Source organism: Ursus americanus, chromosome 14 (assembly GCF_024610735.1).
Source record: "Ursus americanus isolate L20-20 chromosome 14, mUrsAme1.1.p, whole genome shotgun sequence".
NCBI classification, from domain to species: domain Eukaryota; kingdom Metazoa; phylum Chordata; class Mammalia; order Carnivora; family Ursidae; genus Ursus; species Ursus americanus.
In genome coordinates, this window is record NC_142140.1 from 38,668,021 (window position 1) to 38,693,034 (window position 25,014).

General features: G+C 43.0%; 1 protein-coding gene across 7 annotated transcripts in view; it reads right to left on the reverse strand.

Annotated features, from left to right (window-relative positions):
- Positions 1-5,836: 5,836 nt before the first annotated feature.
- The window catches only part of RBM6 (RNA binding motif protein 6), a 103,428-nt gene continuing 84,250 nt past the window's right edge, over positions 5,837-25,014 (reverse strand). For 6 of the 7 annotated variants that reach the window (XM_045807164.2, XM_045807165.2, XM_045807166.2 and 3 more), the window contains 14 exons: positions 21,150-21,210; positions 18,854-19,126; positions 18,283-18,443; positions 17,241-17,338; positions 16,511-16,553; positions 16,289-16,370; positions 15,963-16,048; positions 15,266-15,412; positions 14,085-14,180; positions 12,466-12,726; positions 10,488-10,562; positions 9,659-9,756; positions 6,836-6,965; positions 5,837-6,083 (listed from right to left, as the gene is read on the reverse strand). In XM_045807164.2, coding sequence (XP_045663120.1) covers positions 5,958-6,083; positions 6,836-6,965; positions 9,659-9,756; positions 10,488-10,562; positions 12,466-12,726; positions 14,085-14,180; positions 15,266-15,412; positions 15,963-16,048; positions 16,289-16,370; positions 16,511-16,553; positions 17,241-17,338; positions 18,283-18,443; positions 18,854-19,126; positions 21,150-21,210 — 1,737 coding nt within the window. In that variant the 3' untranslated portion in view covers positions 5,837-5,957. Of the gene's footprint in view, positions 6,741-6,835; positions 6,966-9,658; positions 9,757-10,487; positions 10,563-12,465; positions 12,727-14,084; positions 14,181-15,265; positions 15,413-15,962; positions 16,049-16,288; positions 16,371-16,510; positions 16,554-17,240; positions 17,339-18,282; positions 18,444-18,853; positions 19,127-21,149; positions 21,211-25,014 lie in introns of all 7 variants that reach the window. The other variant, XM_087867032.1, reaches the window with a different exon arrangement.

Here is a 25,014-nt window from a genome sequence, read left to right on the forward strand (position 1 = left end):
CCGAGGAGGCATCCAATCCGCGACGGTGTCTGGCTGCGCGAGGACTGCTGGGAAGTGTGGTCGCTAAGGCATCCTGTCGCTCCCTACGCCCTGTGTTAATTTCCTGCGTATTTCTTTCTTTCTTTTTTTTCAAAACCAAGGGCGAAGTTGCCAGTCTGCCATTTGCGGACCCTGATTAGCGCTCTTATCTTTACTGGTAATTCTTTGTCTTTGCTACAAAGGCTTTACAGAGCACACAGTCCGCTTTCACTGACACAATATAGAACATCACGTTTAATCTGGTTTTAAGATAAGTCACGTTAGTTGACTATTGTATTATTGTACTGTAGATTGTTGGGCTAGATGCTTTACAAATATCTCATTTTCGTAATCTAGAAGATGGTTATTAAACCCCCTTTGCTGGTGAGGAAAATAGGGTTTATGGAAATTAAGAGCTTTTTTTTTTTTTTTTTTAATTTCTAAGTAACCTCTATACCCAACATGGGGCTGGAACTCACAACCCCAAGAGTGGTATGCTCTACTGAGCCAGCCAGGAGCCTCCAAATTAAGAGAATTCTTGAAGAAAGGTTTTCAGTGTCATCTGATTGATATTCTCTAGCTTAAGGCAAAGGCTCAGGAAAGTCATTTTCCAGGGTTAACAGTACTTGGGGCGCCTAATAGCATTCAAAATTGCAGCCAAAACTCAACTTTAGCTCCTTCACAGCCTTCCTCAGCTCATAAATGGTGACTCCCTACTTCCAGTTACTCAGGACAAAAACCCTGGAGTCATCCAGGACTTTTTTCCTTGCAACCAATCTGTCAGTAAATCCTGTTGACTCTATCTTCAAAATACATCTAGGATCTGACCACTTCTAACTGCCTCAATTGCTGTTCACCTGGTCAAAGCCATCATCACTGTCCTTGAGAGACAGTGGGTCACACAGAGTTAACAGTAGTGGAACTGGAATTTGAATTAATAAACTTGATTTTAGAGTCCACACCCTCAACTACTAGAATGTAAACTCCAGAAGGGCAGGGACTTTTGTCTCTTTAGTTCACTACTGTATGCCTGGCACATGGTATGTACACAATAGATATTTGTTGAGTAAACAAATGAATCCACTAACAAAGAAAGCTAAACGTGTAACATTTGGGGTGGAAACAGGCAAGGATTCTTGGGTAATTAAAAGAGGTATTCTGGACTGGGACTGGTCAGTGAGATGGTGGTATTGCAGTGCCTCTAGTTAGCATTATTTGCCCTTTGGCATTATTTATAGAGATATTTTTAGTGGAACTGGTTTTTCAGGTCACATATACAGACATGAAAAATTAGACCATGACAAGACAGAGGAGGGTATCAGTTATAGAACACCGCACCATACTCTTCTCTTTCTGATTAAGAAATCTTTCAAGAATAATGGAAGGATGTCTGTGAGAAGATTCCAAACCAGAAGCTTCAAATATACTGGAAAATCTTTTATTTGGAAAAGCATCCAGGAAAAATGTTCTTTAAACATGTTCTAACTATGGGCATTCTACATTAAGGGCATTAAGCGATGGACACTTGAAACTCTTTGGGTAATTAAAAAACGTTAGAAGGAAAGGTAGAAATTTCTGATTTTGGAACAATGGGTAACTTAACTTCCTCTCCCTCTTTCGTATGTATCCATCCATCCATCCATCCATCCATCCATCCATCCATCCATCCATCCATCCATCTCCATTCAGGCTGCTATAAAAAATTCCACAGACTGGGTAGCTTATAAACAACAAAAAATTATTTCTCACAGTTCTGGAGGCTGGGAAGTCCAAGATCAAGGTACCAGTATGGTCAGGTGAAGGCCCTCTTCTGGGCCACAGACTTCTGATTGTATCCTCACATGGTAGAAGAGTCTAGGGGGCTCTGTAGGATCTCTTTTACAAGAGCACTAATCCCATTTATGATGATTCCATCTTCATGAGCTTAACCATTTCCCAAAAGTCCTCACCTACTAATACCATTACCTTTGACAGTTAGGATTTCGATGTATGAATTTAGGGGGAAGGGACACATTCGGATCGTAGCACTGTCTACACACACACACCTTTTTCATGTGTGTATGTATTTACATATAATGTCCAACTTATGGGGAGGTGTAGATGTATGTAAAACTTCCATCATCAAAAAAAGTATGCGACTGACAGAAGGTACCCAAATATGTTTAATGAAATTTAAAAGTTAAACATAGATAGGGTCATCATAAACCCTGCAATGATGTAGATGCCAAGAATCCAGAACCCACTAGACTTAATAGCCACTAGCAGTTGACCGCCTTGTTCCCAAAGCAGTTCAACAAGCACTTCTGAGTATCCCTGAGGTGCTTGCTGGGTTTAGCTCCAGAGCAGTGCCCCCCAAAGTCTGTCTGACAGCTGATGTGGGTCTGGAAAAGTTTAACAAGTCCCCAGCTAATAAGTAAAGAAAACAAAGGCAACAGTCAGTTGTTTTCTTGGGGCGCCCAGTGGCTCAGTCGGTTAAGTGTCCAACTCTCAATTTCAGCTCAAGTCACGATCTCAGGGTCATGGGATCCAGCCCCAGATTGGGTTCTGCACTCAGTATATAGTCTGCTTGTCCCTCTCCCTCCCCCTGCTTGCTTTCACTCTCTCTCAAATAAATAAATAAATAAAATCTTAAAAAAAAAAGAAAAGAATTTATTCTTAAGTAATTTCCACATCCGACACAGGGCTCAAACCCAGAACCCCAAGATCAAAAGTCGCATGCTCCACCAACTGAGCCAGCCAGACACCCTGTTTTATTTTAAATAAAGCCATGTATGTTCAATATCGAGCAAAGTTCTTTAAGACTGCTTTTCCTAATGTTCTGAGATTTAAAAAAAAAAATTCTCTTAATGAAATGATGATCTTATCTTTTTTTCCTTCATTTCCCACCACTTGGCAAAAGAAAAAAAACTAGTTCACATGTTTTGATCTCAGGCCAAGAAATACTGCTCCAGAATAAAGAAGACTTACATGAGAGAACACTTGCCTATATGAAGGAACTAATTTCTTTTGTCAGAGATGGGCTTTGATGAACTGACAGAGATATGCAATCAAGATTTAATTCAACAAGTATTTTCTATAGACCTATGAACAAGGCATTATTCACTCATTTATTGGGTGCCTATTGTGTTAGGCCCTAGGGATATAGTAATAAAGAAAATTACCCAAGGTCTCTGCTCTTATGTAGCTGGCATTCTGATCAAAGCCTCAGGGAACTGCCCAGGGACATGGTTGGGTGACAATACTCACACATCCATTCCTACTTTCATCAATACCCAAAGTACTGCCTTAAAAATGCATGGAGCACTTTAGACCTTATTTCCAACAGCAAAATTTCCATTTAGGAGGCAAAATAAAGCTAGAAAACAAAACTAGGCAAACTAGTCTGAGGTCTGAGCCTAAACACTTTCTTCAGGGAAGATGCTGCCAATAGCTTGCTGTACTGTCTGACATCGCGTAATTGCTCAACGTCCATCTTCCTCAGTAGACTAAGTTCCACAGGCACAGAGACCAATGCTGATCTTGCTATAAGCCCCAGCGACAAGTAGAGTAGGCTCTCAGAACATTCATAGAATGACCACTTAGTAACTCAGTGGTGCTTCTGCTGGGCAGCCAATAACTGGTGTTAACTAAGTGGCCCATAAAGGAGTCTTCAATAGTGAAGCACTGGATGTGTTCCACAGTTTAGGCCCAAATGGATAAAACAAGTTAGAAGGAAAACCTGGTCTGGCCAGGTTAGGACAAACTAGGACCAGCTTTCAAAAAGTATTTTGACGTACTCACTGATGTACTAAAAAAAAAAGAGAGAGAGAGAGCGCTGCACACAGAGGTACGTGCATCAGACCAGAGGGGCTCTTGGACTGCATCTGTCTGAGGCTGAGAATCCAATGGTCCATCCTCTGTAATGCTGCACTAGTGGCAGCAAGGCCCAGAACCTGGGGCTCTTGATCCCTAAGCCAGTGTGCTCCAGATTGTTTGTTTTCCCTTTGGGAGGGGTAAAAAGACTTACTAAAGATTAAGAAAAAGGGATTATATCTGGACACAGCATGGCAAACAATTTAACTTCACATTTATCATTCCTGTTGCTGGAAATGTTTTCTCCTTGGTATATACCTACCTCCCTTACATCTCCCACTCCTTACTGCCCCTCCCCTCCAGATTACGCCCTTAGACCTGTAGGTCAATTGTGGCCTGCAACCTGTTTTTGTAAAGAAAGTTTTATTGGAACTCAGCCATAATCACTTGTCTATGTATTGTCTATGGCTGTGCTCTCGCTACAATGACAGGGCTGAACAGTTTCAACAGAGATCATCTGACTTGTGAAGTCTAAAATACTGACTCTGGCCCTTGATGAGTAAGTTTTATTTTATTTTATTTTTTTAATTTTTCTTAAAGACTTTTATTTTATTTGACAGAGAAAGAGAGCACAAGCAGGGGGAGCGGGAGAGGGAGAGGCAGGCTCCCCACTGATCAGGGAGCCTGATGCAGGGCTCAATCCCAGAACCCTGGGATCATGACCTGAGCTGAAGGCAGACGCTTAACCAACTGAGCCACCCAGGCGTCCCACCTTGATGGGTAAGTTTACAAACTCTCAACCTTATACCATCAACATACTTTTTTTTTTTTTTAAGGATTTTATTTGTGTGAGAGAGAAAGCCAGGGCCCACACCAGCAGAGGAGGGGCAAAGGGAGAGGGAGAAGCAGACTCCCTGCTGAGCAGGGAGCATGACATGGAACTCGATCCCAGGACCCTGGGATCATGACCTGAGATGAAGGCAGATGCCCAACTGACTAAGCCACCTAGGCGACCCCAACATACTCTTCTAAACCCACAGTTCTCTTCCTAAGAAACATTCCCCCGGAGACATCCGAAAAGTGCAATTCTTAGTACTATAATATGTTATCTGGAAGAATTATTTTTTGAAGTTTTAAAGATTTATTTATTTGAGAGTGAGTGAGCGAGCGCAAGCTGGGGAGAGGGAGAGAGAGAATCCACAAGCAGATTCTCCAGTGAGCGTGCAGCCTGATGCAGGGCTTGACCCCAAGACCCTGAGATCGTGACCTGAGCCGAAACCAAGAGTTGGCCACTTAACTGAGCCACCCAGGCGCCCCATTTTTTAAAGTTTTAATAAAAGGCTCATAGGATATAGTCCTTTTAACTGCAAAGAATTTTTAAAAATTTAAAAAACAACCCTCTCTTTTGAAGCAAATCCTGTGAAATGGTATGAGTGATATGGTAGAAAATTAAGAAAGATTTGAAAGAGGGTGTCCAAAGACACCTCTTTGGAGAATTTTAGTCAAGGAGGGAAGGAAAACCTGGGGTAGCGGCTGGAGGGGAGTGATAATTCTTACTATGCCAACTCACTGTGGTGATCATAACATGTGACGAACCAAGCGCCCAGCAGGCACCCAGAAAAAGAGCTATCACACTGCTTCCTCCCAGCCCCCAACCCGCCAACAATGGGAAGTCAGAAGAGGACTTTCAAAGGTCTAATCAGTAGTAAACCAACATACGGAAATTATGTTCAGTGTCAGCAGTAATCAAAGAAATAGAAGCAACATAATGAGATGTGGTTTTCATTAATTAGATTAGGAAAATAATTTTAAAAATCTGAGGGTACTCACACAAGCTAGAGTTCAAAGGTCACCGCAACACATCCACTCACACTGACAGCAGGTGGTGTCTCAGGGCTCATGGTAGCACTTGTTGCCATTTCAGCGCCACCTCAAATGGGATGCACTAAGGCACTCTCTCCCTCCTACCATAAGCCCCACCCCCACCCATCTATGGGAGAAAAATATAACCACCAAAAAAAAAAAATCACATTGAAAAAAAGTTTATTTAAAAAAGTTCTAGCAGCAAGAACAGTAACAAAACAAAAGGAGAGACGGACAAACAAAACAAGAAGGAGGTTGTGTCCTATGGGACTTGTCTCCATTCTTTAATCTAGTTCTTTATACCGAGCAAACATGACTCTTCGCACAGCATCTCGGTAAGTCTCGTTGGACTGTCTCTTGCTGGTTCTTCCTGGAGCCCCCACATTGGGCCCCCTCATCCGGCCTTCAGTCTGTAACACAAAGACAAACAATGAAGTGGGCTCTATCAATTAATAAGCCTCAGGGCTGGCCTTTGATTATAAGCATTTCTAGATCAGTAAGGATCAGGATTTGGGGGAATTTTTTAGAATGTTTAATAATCAAACCCGGAGATGAATAAGGAGGGTGGTGACGCCATGACTCCAGCATATAGGATTTAATACCAGACATATGAGAAGCCAGTCTCCTCTAGTTGGCATTTTCAGAGGGGGGCCAAGCCAAGACAAAATGGGCAACGTTCCCTCTTACAACCTTTGCTCTCTTCTCTTTCTGAAATAAGTGAGGCAGAGCCCTTCATGAGAACCAGGACTAACCTCACGCTCCTCAGATTTTAGCCATTTTAGCTCCTCTGATGACGATGCCTCTCAGAGATGCTTTTGTACCTTTTATTGCGGGTTCCCTGGTTCTTGTCACCAAATGATTCGTCAGTCTCAAACTGCCTGATTCCCATACTGCCCCACCTCTTACTCCACGTAAGAGTAAGATGAGCCCCATTTCCACTTCTTTCTCCTTGTCCCCCTGCCAACCAAAATTACAAAGGGCCCAGAATGCCTAGCTATCATCCAGTAATCAAGACTGATGGGCTCCTTCAGCTCCTGTGTCCTTCATCAGCAGTGGAGAAAGCCCAGCTAAAAGGCAAAGACACAGCTCTGAGCCACAGAGTAAGAGAAAGTTAAGTATATTCCAGGTTCACGCCACCCCCAAAAGACGGAAACCATTTCACCTCCTCTGCTGAAGCCAATCCGGGATGGCCATACCCGAGGCCCGCCCCCTTCCTCCAGCCAGTGGTCTGCTGGACACAGCCTCCTTTGTTGCTACTGTCGATTCCTTCTTTACCAACAGGTTTGCGATCACTGCGAAAGGAGCACACGTACTTACATACCATCACTTTCAAAGTGACCCATTTGTGAGCCTAATAAAAACCTCTGTCCTCTCGATTCACATTTGCTTCCTCTTAAGTATATTTCTGAGTGCCTGCTATCTATGCAACAGGCTTTTGTCCTGGGGATACAGAGATACCCAAGGCCCATCCCTTTTCATGGGGAACGACATGAGAAGGATAGTATGTCCACAGATACTACAACACAGTGAAGTGTTCAGCCATGGATGTGGCACCAGGAGACATCTCCTACAGAAATACATCAGAGAAGACACAAACTCTGAAGGAGTATCACCAAAAATGATGAATTCCAACAAAGGGCACATCTGAACTGACAAAAAGCATGAGAGGAAAGAAGGCCACAAATAAGAAGTGAAAGAATACAATTTGTCTAGGAGAGAAATGGCAGGAACTGAAAAAAGGCTTCTTGGGCCAGACTGAAAAGCCTTGAAACACCATGCTAAATCATGACTCTGGACTTCATCCTTCAGGCAAAAAAACCCCCTGGACTCCAGGCCTCCCTCTAAGCAAGATATGCCTAGAGAAAAAGGCGAGTTTTAGGAGACTTCTGTTCACGAAGATGGTTTTGGTGTTAGGGTAGAGAGTACACTAGAGGTGGAAGAACAGAGACGGAGAGTAAGGAGTCCAATTTGGAGGTGAGCGAGAAAGGGGGGAAAAGCTTAATTAGGGATGTGGCCAGTAACGATACAGGGGATAAAGGAGGAAGACTGGGTCAGACCAGGCAGACCATGATGCAGTGATGTCACTACTCTGAAAGAGGAACACACAGCACGTTTAGCAGGACTGGACCTGAGTACGATATGGAATATAATACTGAGTAATCGTTTAGAGTGAAGAGCCTAAGAGGTCTTCAAAAGGACATTCCCAGAAGGTAAATGGAAATAGTGATTTTTCGCTCAGAAAACCAAACCGCCTTGGGATGGAGTCACAGGGACCTGTTAGCATGTTAGTGATGGTTGTAGCCTTGGGTCTAGGTCAAGAGGGTGGTGCAGCAAGAATTAAAGAGCACTGAGGGCAGAGTCCTGGAGAATATCTGGAATTGCCCAGAAAAACCAAGAGAAGCAGGGGAAGAGACTAAGAAGGAAGGGAACCAGTAGAATGTGGTGTGATGGGTGCCAAGAATATAGAAGGGTGTCTTTCTACACCCAGCCCAACTCACTCAGGGCTAAGGTGTCCTTCTCCTGAATGACTCCTTCACCTTTGGCTTAGCCCAGTATATTTAAAATTGCAGGGAATGACCTAGTGGGATGTTACATTGATTAAGTGGTCCTTCCTTAGCACTTCCTAAGAATGCAAACAGGGGCACCTGGCTCAATTGGTTGAGTGTCCGGCTCTTGTTTGGCTCAAGTCATGATCTCAGGGTCGTGGGATCGAGCTCCCCATCAGGCTCCATGCTCAGCAGGGAGTCTGTCTGAGATTCTCTCCCTCCCTCTCCCCCTCCCCCTGCTCATGTGTGTGCATTCTCTCACTTTCTCTCTCAAAATAAATAAATAGATCTTTTAAAAACATCACTCATCCTTTAAAAAAAAAAAAAAGAATGCAAATAGAAAAAACTAGAATAGAAATACCAGAGTTTATTGCACATAGTAAGTATTTTTCAAGAAGATTTCTTTTGCAGATACTTACACACACATGATTACTGGGCCATGATTAAAAAATAATTTCTTACTGTGGGCACTGAACAAATAAGTTGGAATGCCAGAGCCCCAGAACCCATCAACCCTCCTCCGGGGCTTTCTCCATCAATGATCCCCCCATCCCCATGAGCAAAAGTTATCCTGGCTCCTAGCTGCTCTTTTGCTTACCAACATATAGACCTGTTCAAGTCTCATCAGATCAATGCCGTCCTTAAAATCATTTCATAACCCCCCACTGCCCTAAGACGAAGCCTTAGCATGGTGTTCAAGGAGTATGAGCTTCCTGAGCTGGCCTCCATCAGGCTACTTACAATTTCTCAAATGTATCATATGACTTCTCTCTCTCTCATCCACAGTATATGCCGTTTCCTACAACTGAAATGCCCTCCCTTCTCCGCTGGAATTCTATGTGTGCCCTATGAGACACAGTATCACTTATACCTTCCTTATTGTGTGTTCAGACAGTCAAGGATAATATATGTCTTGTCCACCTGAGTAGACCTTGCACTCAGTGCAGTACCTAGGCACAATGGGTTATCAACAAATTCTATCTAACTCTGCTGGGCTCATGACTCTGAACTATCTGACTGAAATAAGCATAGGAATCGAGAGATCATACAGGTCTATCAGCAGCCGATCACTCATTCAGCAGCTATGTGTGCGGATGGAGGTTCCCTAGAGAAAAAGCCCGGGAGCGTGACATTCTTATCAGGCTCATATGAGGTACAGCATTACTGATGAGGAGAGAAAGAGTTCCCAACCATGGCCACTCCGGCCCTGGCTCTGAGCCACTAAGCAGCCAGCCAAACTTCCATTCAAACACACATATTCCCTGCATAGAGCTGGGTGGTCAGAGAGTGGCGTGAACCTCATGCTCAAGGAGTGCAGAGAGGACCTGCTCCTCCTGACTTCAGTTCTCCCTGAGAGAGAAAAGCAGCACACCTGGAGAAGAGGATGGTTTTACCATTAGGCTCTGAGGCCTAGGCTGAATGAAAAGTTCCTGGCTTACCTGTCAGTTTCCCTGGAGTATTTAATTCGTTTCCTTTCTGGAGAGTCAAAAGATTGGAGCTTTTCCCTGCGATCACTTCCTCTTTCTTTAAACCTTCCCTGTTGGTAAGCAGAATAAGAGATCTGAGATTTCCATTTAAGGGAGTTGGGTAGTGGGGAAGCTTCACCTTATTCCTTATATTCCTTCTAAAGTGAAGGGAGTTCAACTGTTAACTCCTGGAGTCTCTTGCTCCTTCACATACTCTTCTTGAGAAAGCAGGGGCTTCTCTGACTGGTAAATGTGAGAAGAATGAGCTGGTGTGCTTGACTCACAGCTGTGTTTACCTCTTCTGAGGAGGAGGTGCTCTCCAGTAGGCCTCCACGGGAAGATTCCTACCCATCACATAAGACCTGGCCTGGGCAGTGAAGCTTGTGACTGTACAGGTGAGTCTGCCTCATTATGCGATCTAGGCAGCAAGTCCATTCGGCTCTACACTAAACTACCTCCTCCAACTTAGCCTCTGATAGTAAAACATGGTATTTCAGCAGCCCTATCCAACACTCTTTCATTGATTTTAAAAGCTGGGCAGGAAAAGAAAAATGCTATTTATTTGACCTCTTTGGAGACCTTAAACTACCACCACCTTTAAAATATATGTATCAATTTTATTAAGGTATAATTTATAAACAATGAAGTGCACCCATTATAATGTAGTTTGATGAGTTTTGATAAATATACACACCATCTTTTAGGGCCTCTTCATTCTCTGTTTTCAGCACAGCCTACAAATTCCACAGCAGAAAGTAAAAAGTGCTGGGGTCAAGGGAGTTAACAAGTCATCAAAACTTACCTCCTGTTCTCTCCTTTCCAGATAGGCTAGCTCCTGCTCAGACTGTTTTATCTTCCGATGGATTTCCAGGTTTTGCTGAGAAGAGAGAAAGTTCTAAGAGTACGGGTCTAGAAAAAGTGATCCTAGAAAATGCCTCTAGGCCTTTCCCAATAGCTGCTTTAGGATTGTGGCTCCTTTCACTGACCAACTCTCCTGAGGGATCACTGTACCCTGCAATCAACAATTCCTAACTGGCCTGGCTTTAGGCTCACCAGTGGGAATCCAAGTTGTAATGCTGGCTTGTCACACAGATTAGTTACATGGTGTGGCACAAGAGAGACCGTCATTCTACTTCTTTCCAAATGTGGAAAGCAGGGGCACCTGGGTGGCTCAGTCAGTTAAGTGTCTGACTCTTGATTTCAGCTCAGGTTATCTCAGCATCATGAGATCAAGCCCCGAGTCAGGCTCCGTGCTCAGCAGGGAGTCAGCTTGAGATTCTCTCCCTTTCACCCTCCTGCCCCCACACCCCATCCCGCACTCTGTCTCTCAAATAAATAAAACTTAAAAAAAATGTAGAAAACACAAAACTAGTTTATAGGTCTTTATCTAAAGTAAAAATTATGAGAGAGGGGAATCTGAGCACACCAGTGAAGAAAACTTAATGCCCACATGCTCTTCCTACCACCACCACCCATCAATCCTCAGACACTATTTCTCTTTCAAGCAACAAAAGAACAAAAGACTGCTCTGAGAGTCTTGTATTCCTTAAGGATCCTACACTTCTCAAACATGGCTCTACTACACAATACCCTTGAGTATATAGAAGAAACTTAAGGGGTCCACAATAGCTCTTGTATGGACAGGGGATTCTTGGCACTGGATCACTGCAAGGAAAGGAAAAAGTACTATAGTCCACTTTCCACTGTCCAGGATCAGTGCAATTTGTGGATTCACCAGATTTCTGGTTCCTCTTTCCTGACATTAGCCATTTATTAGCATTTTCATCAGACAGCTGAAATCTATTATTTTTTAAATTTCACATATCCTTTTATTTACTTTTTAAAAATTTTTTTTAAGTAAGCTTTACCCCAAATGTGGGGCTTGAACTCACGACTCCAAGATCAAGAGTCACATGCTCTACCAACTGGACCAGTCAGGCACCCCCAAAGAGCTGAAATTTGAAAGTGTCAGTCTCATGACTCAGAATTCCAGGTCAAAGGGACTTGGGAGGTAATCTGTTGCAGGGATTGTCAGGAACTTCTCAGATGGTTAGAAACTTTGCAGAGCTTCCACAGAGGCAGCTCGGAGAAGAGGTGTGCCTATTACCAAATGCAGAGCTTCTCAGTTTTTAGCTACATAAGACTTTGGATTTTATACTGAAGGAAAGTCTAAATCCAATTCCCTTACTGGCTCTAGCAACATCTGCTAGAGAAGGAGTGTGAAATAAATCACCCTATACTGAGAACATGAGTCTATCTAGGGGTTTTATTTGTCCAGAATCTGGCTCTTTGGTCAGTACATCTAAACAGGAAGACTGCAGGGGAGGACCAGTGTATGTCAGTTTAACACTCCAACAATAGATGTGCCATGGCTTATAGCAGTGACTCACCACATGAAGAGATGGCAGAATGTGACCCACCTTTGGGAAAACTGCACAGTATTAGAATTAGACAGAAACACAGGAAGCCACCAAATACCACAAAAGAGAAGAGGCTTATCTGAGGTCCAATTGTTAGGTTAATGGAAGAGCTATGGTGAGAAACTCAGCAAATACTTTTCCTACTTGACAACACCCTCCCCTCCTGTCTTCAGTACAGCCTCCGTGTCTGGTGCCCCAGCCCCAGCCATGCTGCTTGCCTTGGGTCTACACACCAAGGTTTTTGAAGGTGGGCAGAGCCTTAATGCAAAGCAACTCAGGACAAAAAGTGGAGGAACAATTCATTTTGCAATTGGACTGTAATACACGATGGTAAGAGTCGAAAGGGCCCCTTCCCCATACCTTGTGCAGGTCTGAGAGCTGCTGGTGTTTGATCAGAACTTCTTTGTTGGGAAACTGCCTTCTGCAGAGCAGACAAGCCAGTTTATTCCAGTCAGTGAGTTTATCTTCTTCGTTCTCCTTCTTGCTCAGCTCCTCCCTCTGCGGGGGCTGTGCTGTGCGGGGCTGTGGAGGAGGGGTCTGTTCCTCCTCCTCTTCCTCCTCATAGTCACTGTCTCCTCCATATTCACCCAGGAGGCCAATGAGTGGGTTTACCACCTTAGGCTGGAAGAAGAAGGCCAGAGATTAACACCACCCTCAACCTATATTGTGGGCTGTTTTCTGGATATTCCAATATGGGTATCACATTTCTTCTCTTTTAGTTTGAATAATCAACTGGGCTCAAAATAGGCCCACAGACCACACTGCTCATTTCCCACATGGAAGGAACATGGTTCAAGCTTGACTTTTCTCCTGGATTGCTGAGATAAATCAGGAAGATTCCCTTAGAAGTGACTCTAGCAATAAGTGAAGAGAAAGAAGGGAAAGGAGAACTGACATAGACCCAGGGAGATTTAAGAAGTTATAAGTTACAAAGAGGAAGAGACAGCAGCAATCCCTCAAGTTACTGTAACCCATGAAGAAAAGGAAAGATAAACTTTATTAAGGCTACAGTAACCGCTACAGCAAAAGGGATTTAGAAGGTGGATTAAAAGCAAATGAAGAATAAGCTCTCAGGTAGACATTCAGCTCTTGAGTGAGGCAAAGGCAAAGGCATAGTTAGGACTGACGCTACAATGAATTGAGCCAGTGATGTGACACAGGCAGAGTATTTATCAGTAGTTTATAGGAACTGTGAAATCATGATGCATGGTCATTGGCTTGTGATCAATAGAAATAAAAAATAAAGCGTAATCACTATTGCTACATATTTACATTTAATCATAATCACCTGTGATTGGAGGAAACTATCACTTTAATGCATCTAAACAACGGGTACCAATTTTAGCATTGTTCACTTTGGCCAGACAGGCAAATTGTAAAACCGACCATGCATGCACTCCACATCTGAGCTTCTTATGCAGCACCAAAAGGCAGGAAAAATCAAGGCCAGGAAAATGGGTCTCTTAGAAGAGAAGGATTAACAAGACCAAGATTGTAACTTAAAAAGGGCCAGGCGGGGCGCCTGGGTGGCACAGCGGTTAAGCGTCTGCCTTCGGCTCAGGGTGTGATCCCAGCGTTGTGGGATCGAGCCCCCCATCAGGCTCCTCTGCTATGAGCCTGCTTCTTCTTCTCCCTCTCTCACTGGCTGTCTCTATCTCTGTCAAATAAATAAAAAAAAAAAAAAAAAAAAAAAAGGGCCAGGCATTCCCTTGTCTGATGGGAATGGTGTAGGGTACAAAGAAAGAAGACAGAAAGTTGCCTTGATTCTCCAATTATATCCCTGTTAGCAGACAGGAATATTTATCTCATGCTCATACTCAAGAAAAGTCCTTGTTCGTGAGGTAGAGAGAACAAAAGGACCAACACCTAAGTGAAACACCAGCCTTTGAACTTCCCTACCCATTCAGAACCAGCCCCAGCCCCAGCCCCAGCCCCAGCCCCAGCCCCAGCCCCAGCCCCAGGCCTTGGCTTAGCCTTACTGGTGGAGGACTTTCTTCCTTCTTCACAGTGGGAGGCAGGGGCTTCTTAAAGACGTCCTCTGGGGGGGCTGTCCCCTCACTGGCATTTTCCTGAAACTGATTAAACCCATAATTTTTATGTGATACTCATAAAAGCTGGGTTAAGAATCCTGTTGAAATTAATCAGATTTTCCAAAACTCCTAATTTGTGAAATAAGTATCTGTAATGTTGCTATAATGATTTCAAAATAAAAAGCCTCTGAATTCAGTATATACTGAGTGATCACTATGTCAGGAACCAGATGAGACATTTATATGCATTATTGTCCTCAGCCTTTACTACAACCCTCCCAGATAGGCATTAACACCCTCATTTTACAAATGATTGGGAATATGGTTAGAAACAGTAAGTGGCAAAAGCTGAATCCAAATATTAAGCCAGAAGACCTCTAAGTCTAAATTCTCAGAAACACACATATTTTTTCTCTCTTTCTCTGAATCTCTAGATAAACAATTAACAATATTAGAAGGGGAAACAGATAAGTTACAAACTGAGCCACAAGCAAATTCATCCATTTTCACTAATGCATAATTGGTGCCAGGGCAAATCAATATAATTCTTTGGAAAATAATTTGGCTTTATGTCAAGAGATACCAAAATATTCACCATCTTCCATTCTGAAAGTTTATCCTAAGGAAGTAATGTAGAAGGAGAAATAAAATGCTGAAAGATGCATACTACAACAGAATAAGACTACAAAAAAAGGACAAATAATGCAGGATTAAGAAAATAAGGGTACAGTTTTACTGTGAGTTTTTACCATACAGGCATTAAAATAATAAAGAGTGTTACAGAACCATGGAAAAACTACTTAAGATCAAATATAAACCGAGCAGAGAATACAGAATGGTAACCTCTGCTACAATTACACCTACAGAAATGTGTATACAGAGTCAAGCACTGAAGAGGGGGAGTAGGAAAGTGAAACTGTGTGGAGCGCAGGTGTTAGGGTTTGAGCTGAGTCACTTTGTTCTACAATCCACAGTTTCTGCATTTGTGAAAGAGTTACCACCAGCTGTAAGGGGCAAGGAGATTGCCTGCTTTTTTGATAACTTGACACCTCAACCCTAGATCTCCTCTATGACTCCTTTATTTGAATCTGTAATTGTCTGGTAAAGAGCAGATTCACAAGTCCCCTTACCCTTGTCACTCCTCGGTCTTTCTTCTCCTTGCCATCTCTTTTAGATGCTTCCTTCTTGCTACTTGACTTTCCTTGACTGGTGGACTTCTTTTCCTTGATCTCTTCTTCTTCAGGTGACCCAGGGTCCTGGGGCACATAGACTTCTTGCTGCAATACAGTTAGAAACTGTTAAGTCTACAAAATGTTTCACTTTCCCAGTTAATTCCAGGTCTAAGGAACAAGTTCCCTTCTGGGAGAAAGAACAGCTCTCTCCCTCACAAGCCTAAGAACAAGACCACATCAAACAATCTTGAAACCCACTCCAGGGGCCAGGACACTTCCAGACCTCTCACTAGCCATTTTTATAAGTGCAGCACTGTTCTTACCTATAATGCCACAAAGCACTGATTTTCCATATAGGCAAAAGTTAACAGAAAGGTCACCATCTTTAAATCCTGAATGAACACAACTCAATAAATACAACTCAGTATAAGATGTGGACTTTAGAAAACACCAGATGAGACGTGAAATACAGACAGTGTAACAACAGAGCAGCTGCCAGGAATGGAGAAATTCTTAAACTTTCGTTAAGATTTAAACTTTTCCACTTTTCATGTAATGAACCAGATAATCCAGGGAATAAAATCTTCAAAGTAACAAATTATAGGTATTTTTCTCAAAAAGAATCATTGACAAAGTAAACAAACCAAAAACTCACCTGGGTGTTGGGGTCATAGTAAGTTCCTGCCAAAGGGTCATAATAGTAGCCAGTAGCAGAATCATATATGTAGCAGTCAGATGATGCTAGCAGGAATAAAACCAGAGCCAGTGTTAGTCCCTGTCCAGTGAAGCCCTGGCTGGGAACTCACTGAGAACCCAAGAATGGGGCTGGCCGACCCAAACAGGAGCAGAACTGTAGATGGTGCCCTCTCTGAAGGAGCATCCCTGGTCAACAGTATCTCTTGCTAACTTTGTGACCACAAAGACTTCAATTAATGCGTAGTTAAGCCAAAAACAGCAACAGAAATAAAACAAGTGACTTACACTGTTGTCCTTGTCGATTCGTATCTGAAGTCCAATCTGAATTTCTGCCTCCTCCTCTCCTATCTCGGAAATACTTTTTACCCTATCACAGAAAGGCTCGTTAACATTATAGAACTTCTGATAGTTCTTAACCTTAACAGACACCCACTGGAGAAAATTCAAGATCCCTCTTTGAGTCACTTGAGGATTCTGACAGAGTGCTCCCCAACTGCTGAAGCCTACCTGATAGTAGTGCATGTGGTCAGAATGGTCCCCAGAATCATTTCTGCAACAAATAATACAACACATCTTGAGTCTGCTACAAAAAGCCACTTGAGGATTGCCTAACCCTACAGATTTGCCAAGAAACTAACTTTCCCCCATTTTGCAGGAAAAGAAACCAACCCAGAGCAAGCAGGCCTGGCTGTACAGAGATTCCTACAAAGCTGCAAACAAGATGAAGGTGCTAGAGCAAGGTCTGCCCAAGCCCCGCAAGCCTGCCTTGCCTCTCTGATGCAGCCACTTCCCAGTTACCACTCCTGGGTCAAGGTAAGTAAGTATAGGAGTCAAGAGGGATTAGATTGCCCAGTACCATGGAGGCATGAACAAGGTCAGGGGAGTGGGGAGTCAGGACAGCATTTTCTCAGGATTCCGAGGGGCAAGGATGTATCGAGATTTTTCTGCACATGCAAGACTGTATCATCATTTGGGACCCAAAGATACAGGCAGTGAAGAAGGAAAGCACTAAAGTACCTAGTACTGCTATTTAAGGAAAAAACAAACAAACAAAACAAAACCAAAAACAGACAACTAGAGTGAGAATAAGGCAAGCTTCAGAAAAAGAAAACACGCACACGCATCTGAAGAAACCCACACTGGAAGGTACCATGTCTTACTCTCTCCACCTTTTAGGAGTTGCCTTCCAAAAACTTGAGTAGGGGAATCACAAAGGAGCACCACTCCTCCGCCTTACCTTCGTTTTCCAGTGGCCAAGTTTACAGCTACCATCTTCCCATCAATACTAAATGGTGGATCAAGGTTCTGCAAGATCTTCACTACACGAAGAGCTTCCTGGGAAACCAAAGACACTTTGCAGTACAAAGAGAGAAAAGGCCATGTCCTTTGAAAGAGAACTGAACGTGGATTTTCCTTCTCAAAAGAAAAATTTACTGAACATTATGTTCTGGTTGTAATTATAATAGTAAGAGCACACTGGCAAAAGCAACTCTTGATGAAAGGTTGATCAGAAGAGTGATCATAGTAGACATCAGTTTCTGGTACTGACATCAGAAATTCAAACCCTCCTTTTAGGCTGCAATTCTCATTGCATCAGATCCAGTTTACAAAGTCCCTTGTGATTTCTGAGCATGAAATCTAAAAAATACCAACAAGGGGCGCCCGGGTGGCTCAGGTCATGATCCCAGGGTCCTGGGATTGAGCCCCCCCCCCTCCCGGGTCAAGCCTGCTTCTCCCTCTGCCCCTCCCCTAGCTCGTGCTCTTTCTCTCTCTCAAATAAATAAATAAAATCTTAAAAAGAAAAATACCAATGATTTTCATTACTACTTTCATGTTACTTCCATAGAAAAGGGCCCCACAACTAAAAATTCAAGCCATAAGAATCTCTTAAACAACATTTTAAGGAAAAAAGAGGAAATGTCCTGTTACCATCAAATAAAATCATCTATGGCTGAGCAAAACAAATTTAAGAAACTAGAAAATTCACTAAATCTTGCAAGGTTCAGAACACAGACTCTTCGCAAGTAACTAAGTTCTCATGTTATTTTAATTGGACATTTTAAGTGCCAAAAGACAAAACCAAACTTAGAAAAACGCTCAGAGTTCTAACTTTCAAAGGCAGTCCCTTCCTCTGAATGAGCACTAAACCCAAAGGAAAGAACAAGAGGGTTTTTGATACCAGGAAGCACATGAGAATTCCAATGATAAGGAAGTCCTTCAAACCTTGTGGTTTCTATAGCCAGCTGTCCCTTGGTCATTCCAAGGCAGAGGAAACTTACTGCATGGGAGTCGAGGTCAATAAAGCCGTAAGTGTGGCCCATGGGGCCAGTTCTGTTCTTGATGATACGGACATTGGCAGTAGTAAGGCGGACGTAGGGTTCCAGCACCTCCACTATGACCTCAGGTGGAGTGGAACGATAGATGCGCTTTAGCATAATTGCTGAACGAACCACACACAAATGGGAGGAGCAAGGAAAGAGAGAAAAGTTAATTTTCAAAGCCCTCAGAGCCTCATTGTCCTTTTTTTTTTTTTTAAATTGCAGATGCTATTCTGCTCTAGCAAGTCTGATTCTATAAAACAATGTTGGGTCATATACTTCAAACATTTCTTCACCAATACTGAGAAATCTAAAATGATGCCTTGCTGCATTTGAATAGCAATTTGCTATTTGGAGGATGTAGGTCCCTCCGACTGGTACAGTAAGGCCTGCAGAAAGCAAAACCTTCTACAGTCAGGCTGAGCAGTTTTACTAGAGTGTGGGAAACACCTGGTCCCTAGCCACAAAACAGGCCATCTATACTGGAACTGCGGTGGTCACAGTCTGGTTTGTGCCCTGACAAATCACTTACTTTTGCTCTCCCCATCCTGGCGTGTCTCCCCAGACCATGGCTCCTTCTCTCGGTCTCTTCGGAAGGTGAGCCCTTCCCTTCGAGGAGGCAGATACCTTTCTCCTTCTCTCTTTTGATGTCCCAAGCGTGATTCTTGTCCTTCTTCCCGCTTCTTGGGTTCAGATTCCTTATCAGCTGACCTTGGGGACTGGTTGGGTTGTTTTTCTGATGGTACTGGTATGGATGTTTTCTGAGGCTGAGGATAGGTTATTAATTCTTGCTTGGCCTCTGTCACTAGAGGAACAGAAACAGAAAGACAATCTCTAGCAGGTTTCATCCAAAAAACACTACTGCTATGATTCCTCTTTACCTGCTACCAAATACTCATACTGGAATGCTTTTTAATAGTCTCAGAAAAGTCCTCTAACAGATTTTAAGCCAGGCCAATGAGACAGCACATGAAATAGTTCAAAGAAACCACTCAAGTATTTAAAAAATTTCATCTTATGAGTTTTCTATCGCTTCCCATTTAAATATAAGAAATCCTTCATGAGATGCTGGGCCTGACTATTAAGAGCAATTTTAAGAACAGATCTGGGGACAAAATTACCAAAGATATGACCCTTGCCAGAAGTTTGGTAGAAACACATATTCCAAATGTATGTGTCTAGGAGTCTTGCTTCTTCCAGTGTTATGGTACAAAGACACCTGTCTCAAATTCTGTAAGACCACACGTCCCCTCTTCTCTGGGGAAGCTAACAGACCTACCTGCATATAACTCATTCATTTGCAAATAATTGTAATGAGCTAATGTCCTTCAAAATATAAATGATTCATTCCAAATCTCTTTCTATAGCAGGACAATTTGTCCAATTAATTAGGAACATATTTTTGCAATGAATTCATTCTTGGAGGGTTCACAGGAAGCCATGTAATTAAAGAAAAAATACATTCTATAGGACCAATGTAAAGATGACTTAACAGAAATGACAGGCAACTAGTGAACACCTGCTTTACATGTTTCCAGGTTAAAGCTGTCTCAGCCCTCTTAGTGGTATGGCGCCCAAGGATTTTTATAAACCAGCCATTCATTTGTTAGAATATACTGAGAAAGAAGTCTTTCTTCAGGGAAAAAACCCCACAATTTTGCCTAATCTGAAGTAATACAAGCTAAAAATCTCATTTACTCACCTTCTCACAGGTTGGTTTGGTCTCTACAGAATCTAGAGTCTTCCTTAAAGATTTTCAGAACACCTGCTTTACAGTCCTCACTAGAGAGTACAATCTCCACTACAGGCCAAAACCCCAGCTAAGAAACTCTTTGTAGACATACTAAGTTCTAAACTTGGAACAAACAGGTCCTTCCGAAGCCTACCTGGATCCCTACACTGAACCATATTTTATGGTCATGCCCTAGCTCTCCTGAAGGGGTAATATCAGAAACAGGCATATATATATATATATATATATGTGTGTGTGTGTATATATATATATATAATAGTCATTGCTGGGACGCCTGGGTGGTTCAGTTCGTTGAGTGTCTGCTTTTGGCTCAGGCCATGATCCCGGGGTCCTGGGATCGGGCTCCACGCTGAGCAGGGAACCTGCTTCTCCCCCTCTCTCTGCTGCTCCCCCTGCTTGTGCACTCGCTCTCTCTGTCAATAAATAAATAATCTTTAAAAAAGAAAAAACAAAAACAATCATTGCTACAGGACTGTTGTTACAGATACCTTTGACAGACTCTTCAAGTTTGCCTACCTAAAGGTTCTCTGGAGAAATTTACTTAAAGTGACTGAGAAGCTGGTAGGTTTATCTCTTTATAAAAACAACATATACCCTCAATTCTGATTATTTCTCTTGTTCATTTTTTACTGTTATTTTAACAAATATTTTTCTGTTGAAGATCCTGAAATGTTTATATAGAGGGTAAATAAGAAAACAATCCAGATAACAGATGATTCTCAGTAACTCCAAAGCAGTGAGGGCTAAGGGTCACATGGACGAATACCACAGAGACTCTCAACCTAACATCCTTAAATGTATTCTAAATAACACTACTACTGACCTCTGGTCAGCTGCCCACTTAGTTTCCTCAGTGTTAGGATCTGGCAACCCATCTCCTTCCCCTGGTGGAACTGGGATCCAATATCATTCACTAACAGGTCACATGAAGTTAGAGATCACATTGCACTTTTAAGAGCTTTAGAGATCAACTGTATTTAGGGATGACCACTCTTAAAAGCCAAAGAGAGCATGAAATTTGTTTTGATCAGTACACAAAATAAAAACTACCACCACCACCTCTACCACCACTCACCTTCCCTTGGGCACTTGCAGAGTGAACATGAAGATCGGTGTCCAGCTACGCTGGCCTTACACTGCATGGGAAAGGGAAAGACTTCAATTTGACCAAAAACATTTAAAAAAATCTTATGTATATCCAACACAATAACATCTGCCAAACATGAAAGAAATAAGCCACATCCCAGATCACTGTAAAGCCTAACAAATCTGATGTCTCCCCACTCTTCAGAGCTGGCAGACAGAATGTGATGAGCTGCTGTTGAGAGCCGCCTTCTAACAGGGCATGTGGACCCCGGAGCAGCACCAAATGTCTGCCGGGGACAAGAATTTCTACAGGAAATAAAGTTAACTAAGAAAACTGGACTGTTAAATGGTTTATATGATACTGCTGCCCCAAAGTCATTGCCCCTCATGGTCTGCATCCAACATTTGGTCCTGAACTGCTTATGACAGCCCCATTCAGGCTGAGCTGGAACTGACAATTCAATTATCAACTTCCCTATCTCAAACACGGATTTAAAAAAGGGGCAAGGGGGGCGCCTGGGTGGCACAGGGGTTAAGCGTCTGCCTTCGGCTCAGGGCGTGATCCCAGCGTTGTGGGATCGAGCCCCACATCAGGCTCTTCCGCTACGAGCCTGCTTCTTCCTCTCCCACTCCCCCTGCTTGTGTTCCCTCTCTCGCTGGCTGTCTCTATCTCTGTTGAATAAATAAATAAAAAAATCTTAAAGAAAATAAAAAAATAAAAAAGGGGCAAGGACGGGCACCTGGGTGGCTCAATTGGTTAAGCATCTGCCTTTGGCTCAGGTCACGATCCCAGAGTCCTGAGATCAAGCCCCGAGTTGGGCTCCTTCCTCAGTGGGGAGCCTGCTTCTCCCTCTCCCTCTCCCTCTCCCTCTCCCTCTGCTTGCCACTCCCCCTGCTTGTGCTCTCTGTCAAATAAATAAAATCTTACTAAATAAACAAATAAATAAGGGGCAAGGAAAGACGAGGAAGATATGTAAGTAGTGCCTCTGGCAGCTCTTCTGGGGATGTTAAAAGGAAAAGAACATTCATTCGCCCAAACAAGGGAAGAGACACTTTGCAATGTGAATGTAGTTCTTTTTGTCTGAGCCTATGAATAAAAAGGTGAGCACACTGCCCAATCCCAACGACGCTGAACTTTTGCCTAAGAGCTTCCAAGTAGTGTGAGGACAGAGAGCTGACTGGCAGGAAGCCAAAGAACAGGAACTGTGAAGAAAAGGCTGCTATTTGAGTAGGGCCTTGTAGGGTGAGTAAGGAGGGCATGCCAGATGGAGGTGAACAATCACCACCACAGCAGAAGCTAATGAATAAACAGCACACACCAGGTACCAGGCCTGTTCCACAAACCATCACTTAAGTGATTCAGACAACTATTATCTCCTCATTTTGTAGAAGATGACACTGAGGCCTGGAGCGGGTACTCGAATAAAGTCATTACAGTTGATTATTTCTTTGTTGCCTTCTCGGTAAGCAGACGGATCATACACACAGCCCAGCCCACTATCGAGCAACTGTGGTGCCTCCCTGCAGTGAGTGCACTTCCCTCTCTACTGGCAGCTTTGGCCACGTATCTGGCTTTGGTCAACAGAGTGTGAGTGAACATGACCTGCACGGGCCTGGCAGAAGCTCTAAGAGCCACTGCTTGGGAGAATGAGCCTCTCATTCTCTCCCTTAGCCAGGGGGACAGCAGTGCCACATTGGGACTGCTCCTTCCAGCTGGGTCCCAGAATGAGAGGTCATGGAGCAGAATGGAAGCAATGACCCATAGTTCCAAACATCTAATTTAAATAAAGAATATGTCTATCCATTTAAGTCACTAGGATGTGGAGGCTGCTTGTTACTACAGAAGAGCTGTGAGTGGTGGAGTCAGGATCCTAACCTTGGTTTAAGTACATAATGTTCACCTGTTTCAAATGTCCAATGATTTCTTTAAAAAAAAATTTTATTTGAGTGGGGAGGGGCAGAGGGAGAGGGAGAGAAACTTAAGCAGACTCCTATGCTGTACGCAGAGCCCTACGCAGGGCTTGATCTCACAACCCCCGAGATCCTGACTTGAGCTGAAACCAAGAGTCGGATGCTTAACCAACTAAGCCACCCAGGCGTCCCCAATGACTTCCAGTATATGTAGAGTGCAACCATCACCACAATCTAACTTTAGATTAGATTAGATTAGATTAGAACATTTTCATTGGCCCAAAAAGAAACCTAGTGGAGTCATTTCCCATTCTTACCACCAGTCCCATGGAACAGTGCGATACTAGGTATTTTGTGTCTGGCAGAGTGTTTTCAAGGTTTATCCATGTTTCAGCATGTTGCAGCATTCCATTCCTTTTAATTTATTTAAGATTTATTTGGGAGAGAGAGAGAGAGAGGGCACGTGCATGTGTGCACGTACAGGAGGGCCACAGGGAGAGAGAATCTCAAGCAAACTCTGCTGAGCATGGAGCCCTGATGCAGGGCTCGATCTCACGAGACCGAGATCATGACCTGAGCCAAAACAAGAGTTGGAGGCTCAACTCACTGTGCCACCCCGGAGCCCCACTTCATTCCCTTTAACTGCCAAATAGCACTCCACTGTAGGGCTGTACCGCCTGTTGTCTGTCTGTCCACTCATCAGTTGATGGAGATTTTGTTGTTTCCACTTCTGGGATGTTACAAATAATACTGCTATAAATATATTTTTTTAAGTTGGCGGATTCCACATCAGGCCAAAGGTCGCACATGCAGGGCTGGTACCTCAATCCTTCTTAAAAAGGTGCAGAAATTACAAGAACCCCTGAGAGAGCTATGCAAGTGGCTTGTCATCTTAGGGGACAATGTAACCAAGCCATTCTGTTCTTTCAAGCAACAGCTTTGGCAACAGCTATGTAATTTTAACATCAGATATCGACATTTGCTTTCTGCCAGTTAACAGAAAATAGAGTTTGGGGCGCCTGGGTGGCTCAGTCGTTAAGCGTCTGCCCTTGGCTCAGAGCATGATCCCAGCGTTCTGGGATCGAGCTCTGCATCAGGCTCCTCTGCTGGGAGCCTGCTTCTTCCCCTCCCACTCCCCCTGCTTGTGTTCCCTCTCTCGCTGGCTGTCTCTCTCTCTCTCTGTCAAATAAATAAATAAAATCTTAAAAAAAAAAAAATAGAGTTCAAAATTGTCTCTTTAATGCTAGCTCCCTCCATCCCTGATTATTTAAAAAAAAAAAAATACATGTGCATTATAGCTGATAGGGAAAGTATAAGTGGGGAGAATCACCCATAATCTCAAAATGGAGAGGCAATCACTATTAAAATGTTAAATGTTATAGAAATCCTAATGGTCTTTTCGTAGAAATGGAAAAGCTGATCCTCAAAATTAATGGAATTGTGAAAGACATTCAACAGCCAAAAGAACTTTAAAAAAGAACAAAGTTGAAAGACATACTTACCAATTTCAAAACTTACTACAGAGCTACAACAATCAAAACAGCATGGTACTAACATAAGGATAAAAATACAGAGCAACAGAATAAAACTGAGAATCTATAAAAAAACCTATAGACCTCCGGATCAGCTGCTTTCCAACAAGGGTGCAAGACCATTCAATGGGAAAAGAATAGTTAATTCAACAAATGATGCTGGGACAAGTGGATACCCACATGCCAAAGAATGAAGCTGCACCCTTATCTCACAGCATGAACAAAAATTAACTCAAAATAGATCAAAGCTTTAAATATAAAAGCCCAAACAATAAAATTCTTCGAAGAAAACACAGGGGTGAATCTTCATCACCGTGGATTTGACAATTGTTTCTGACACCAAAGGATAAGCAACGAAAGAAAAAAACAGCTGAATTGGGTTTTATCAAAATTAATTTTTGTGCAAAAAAC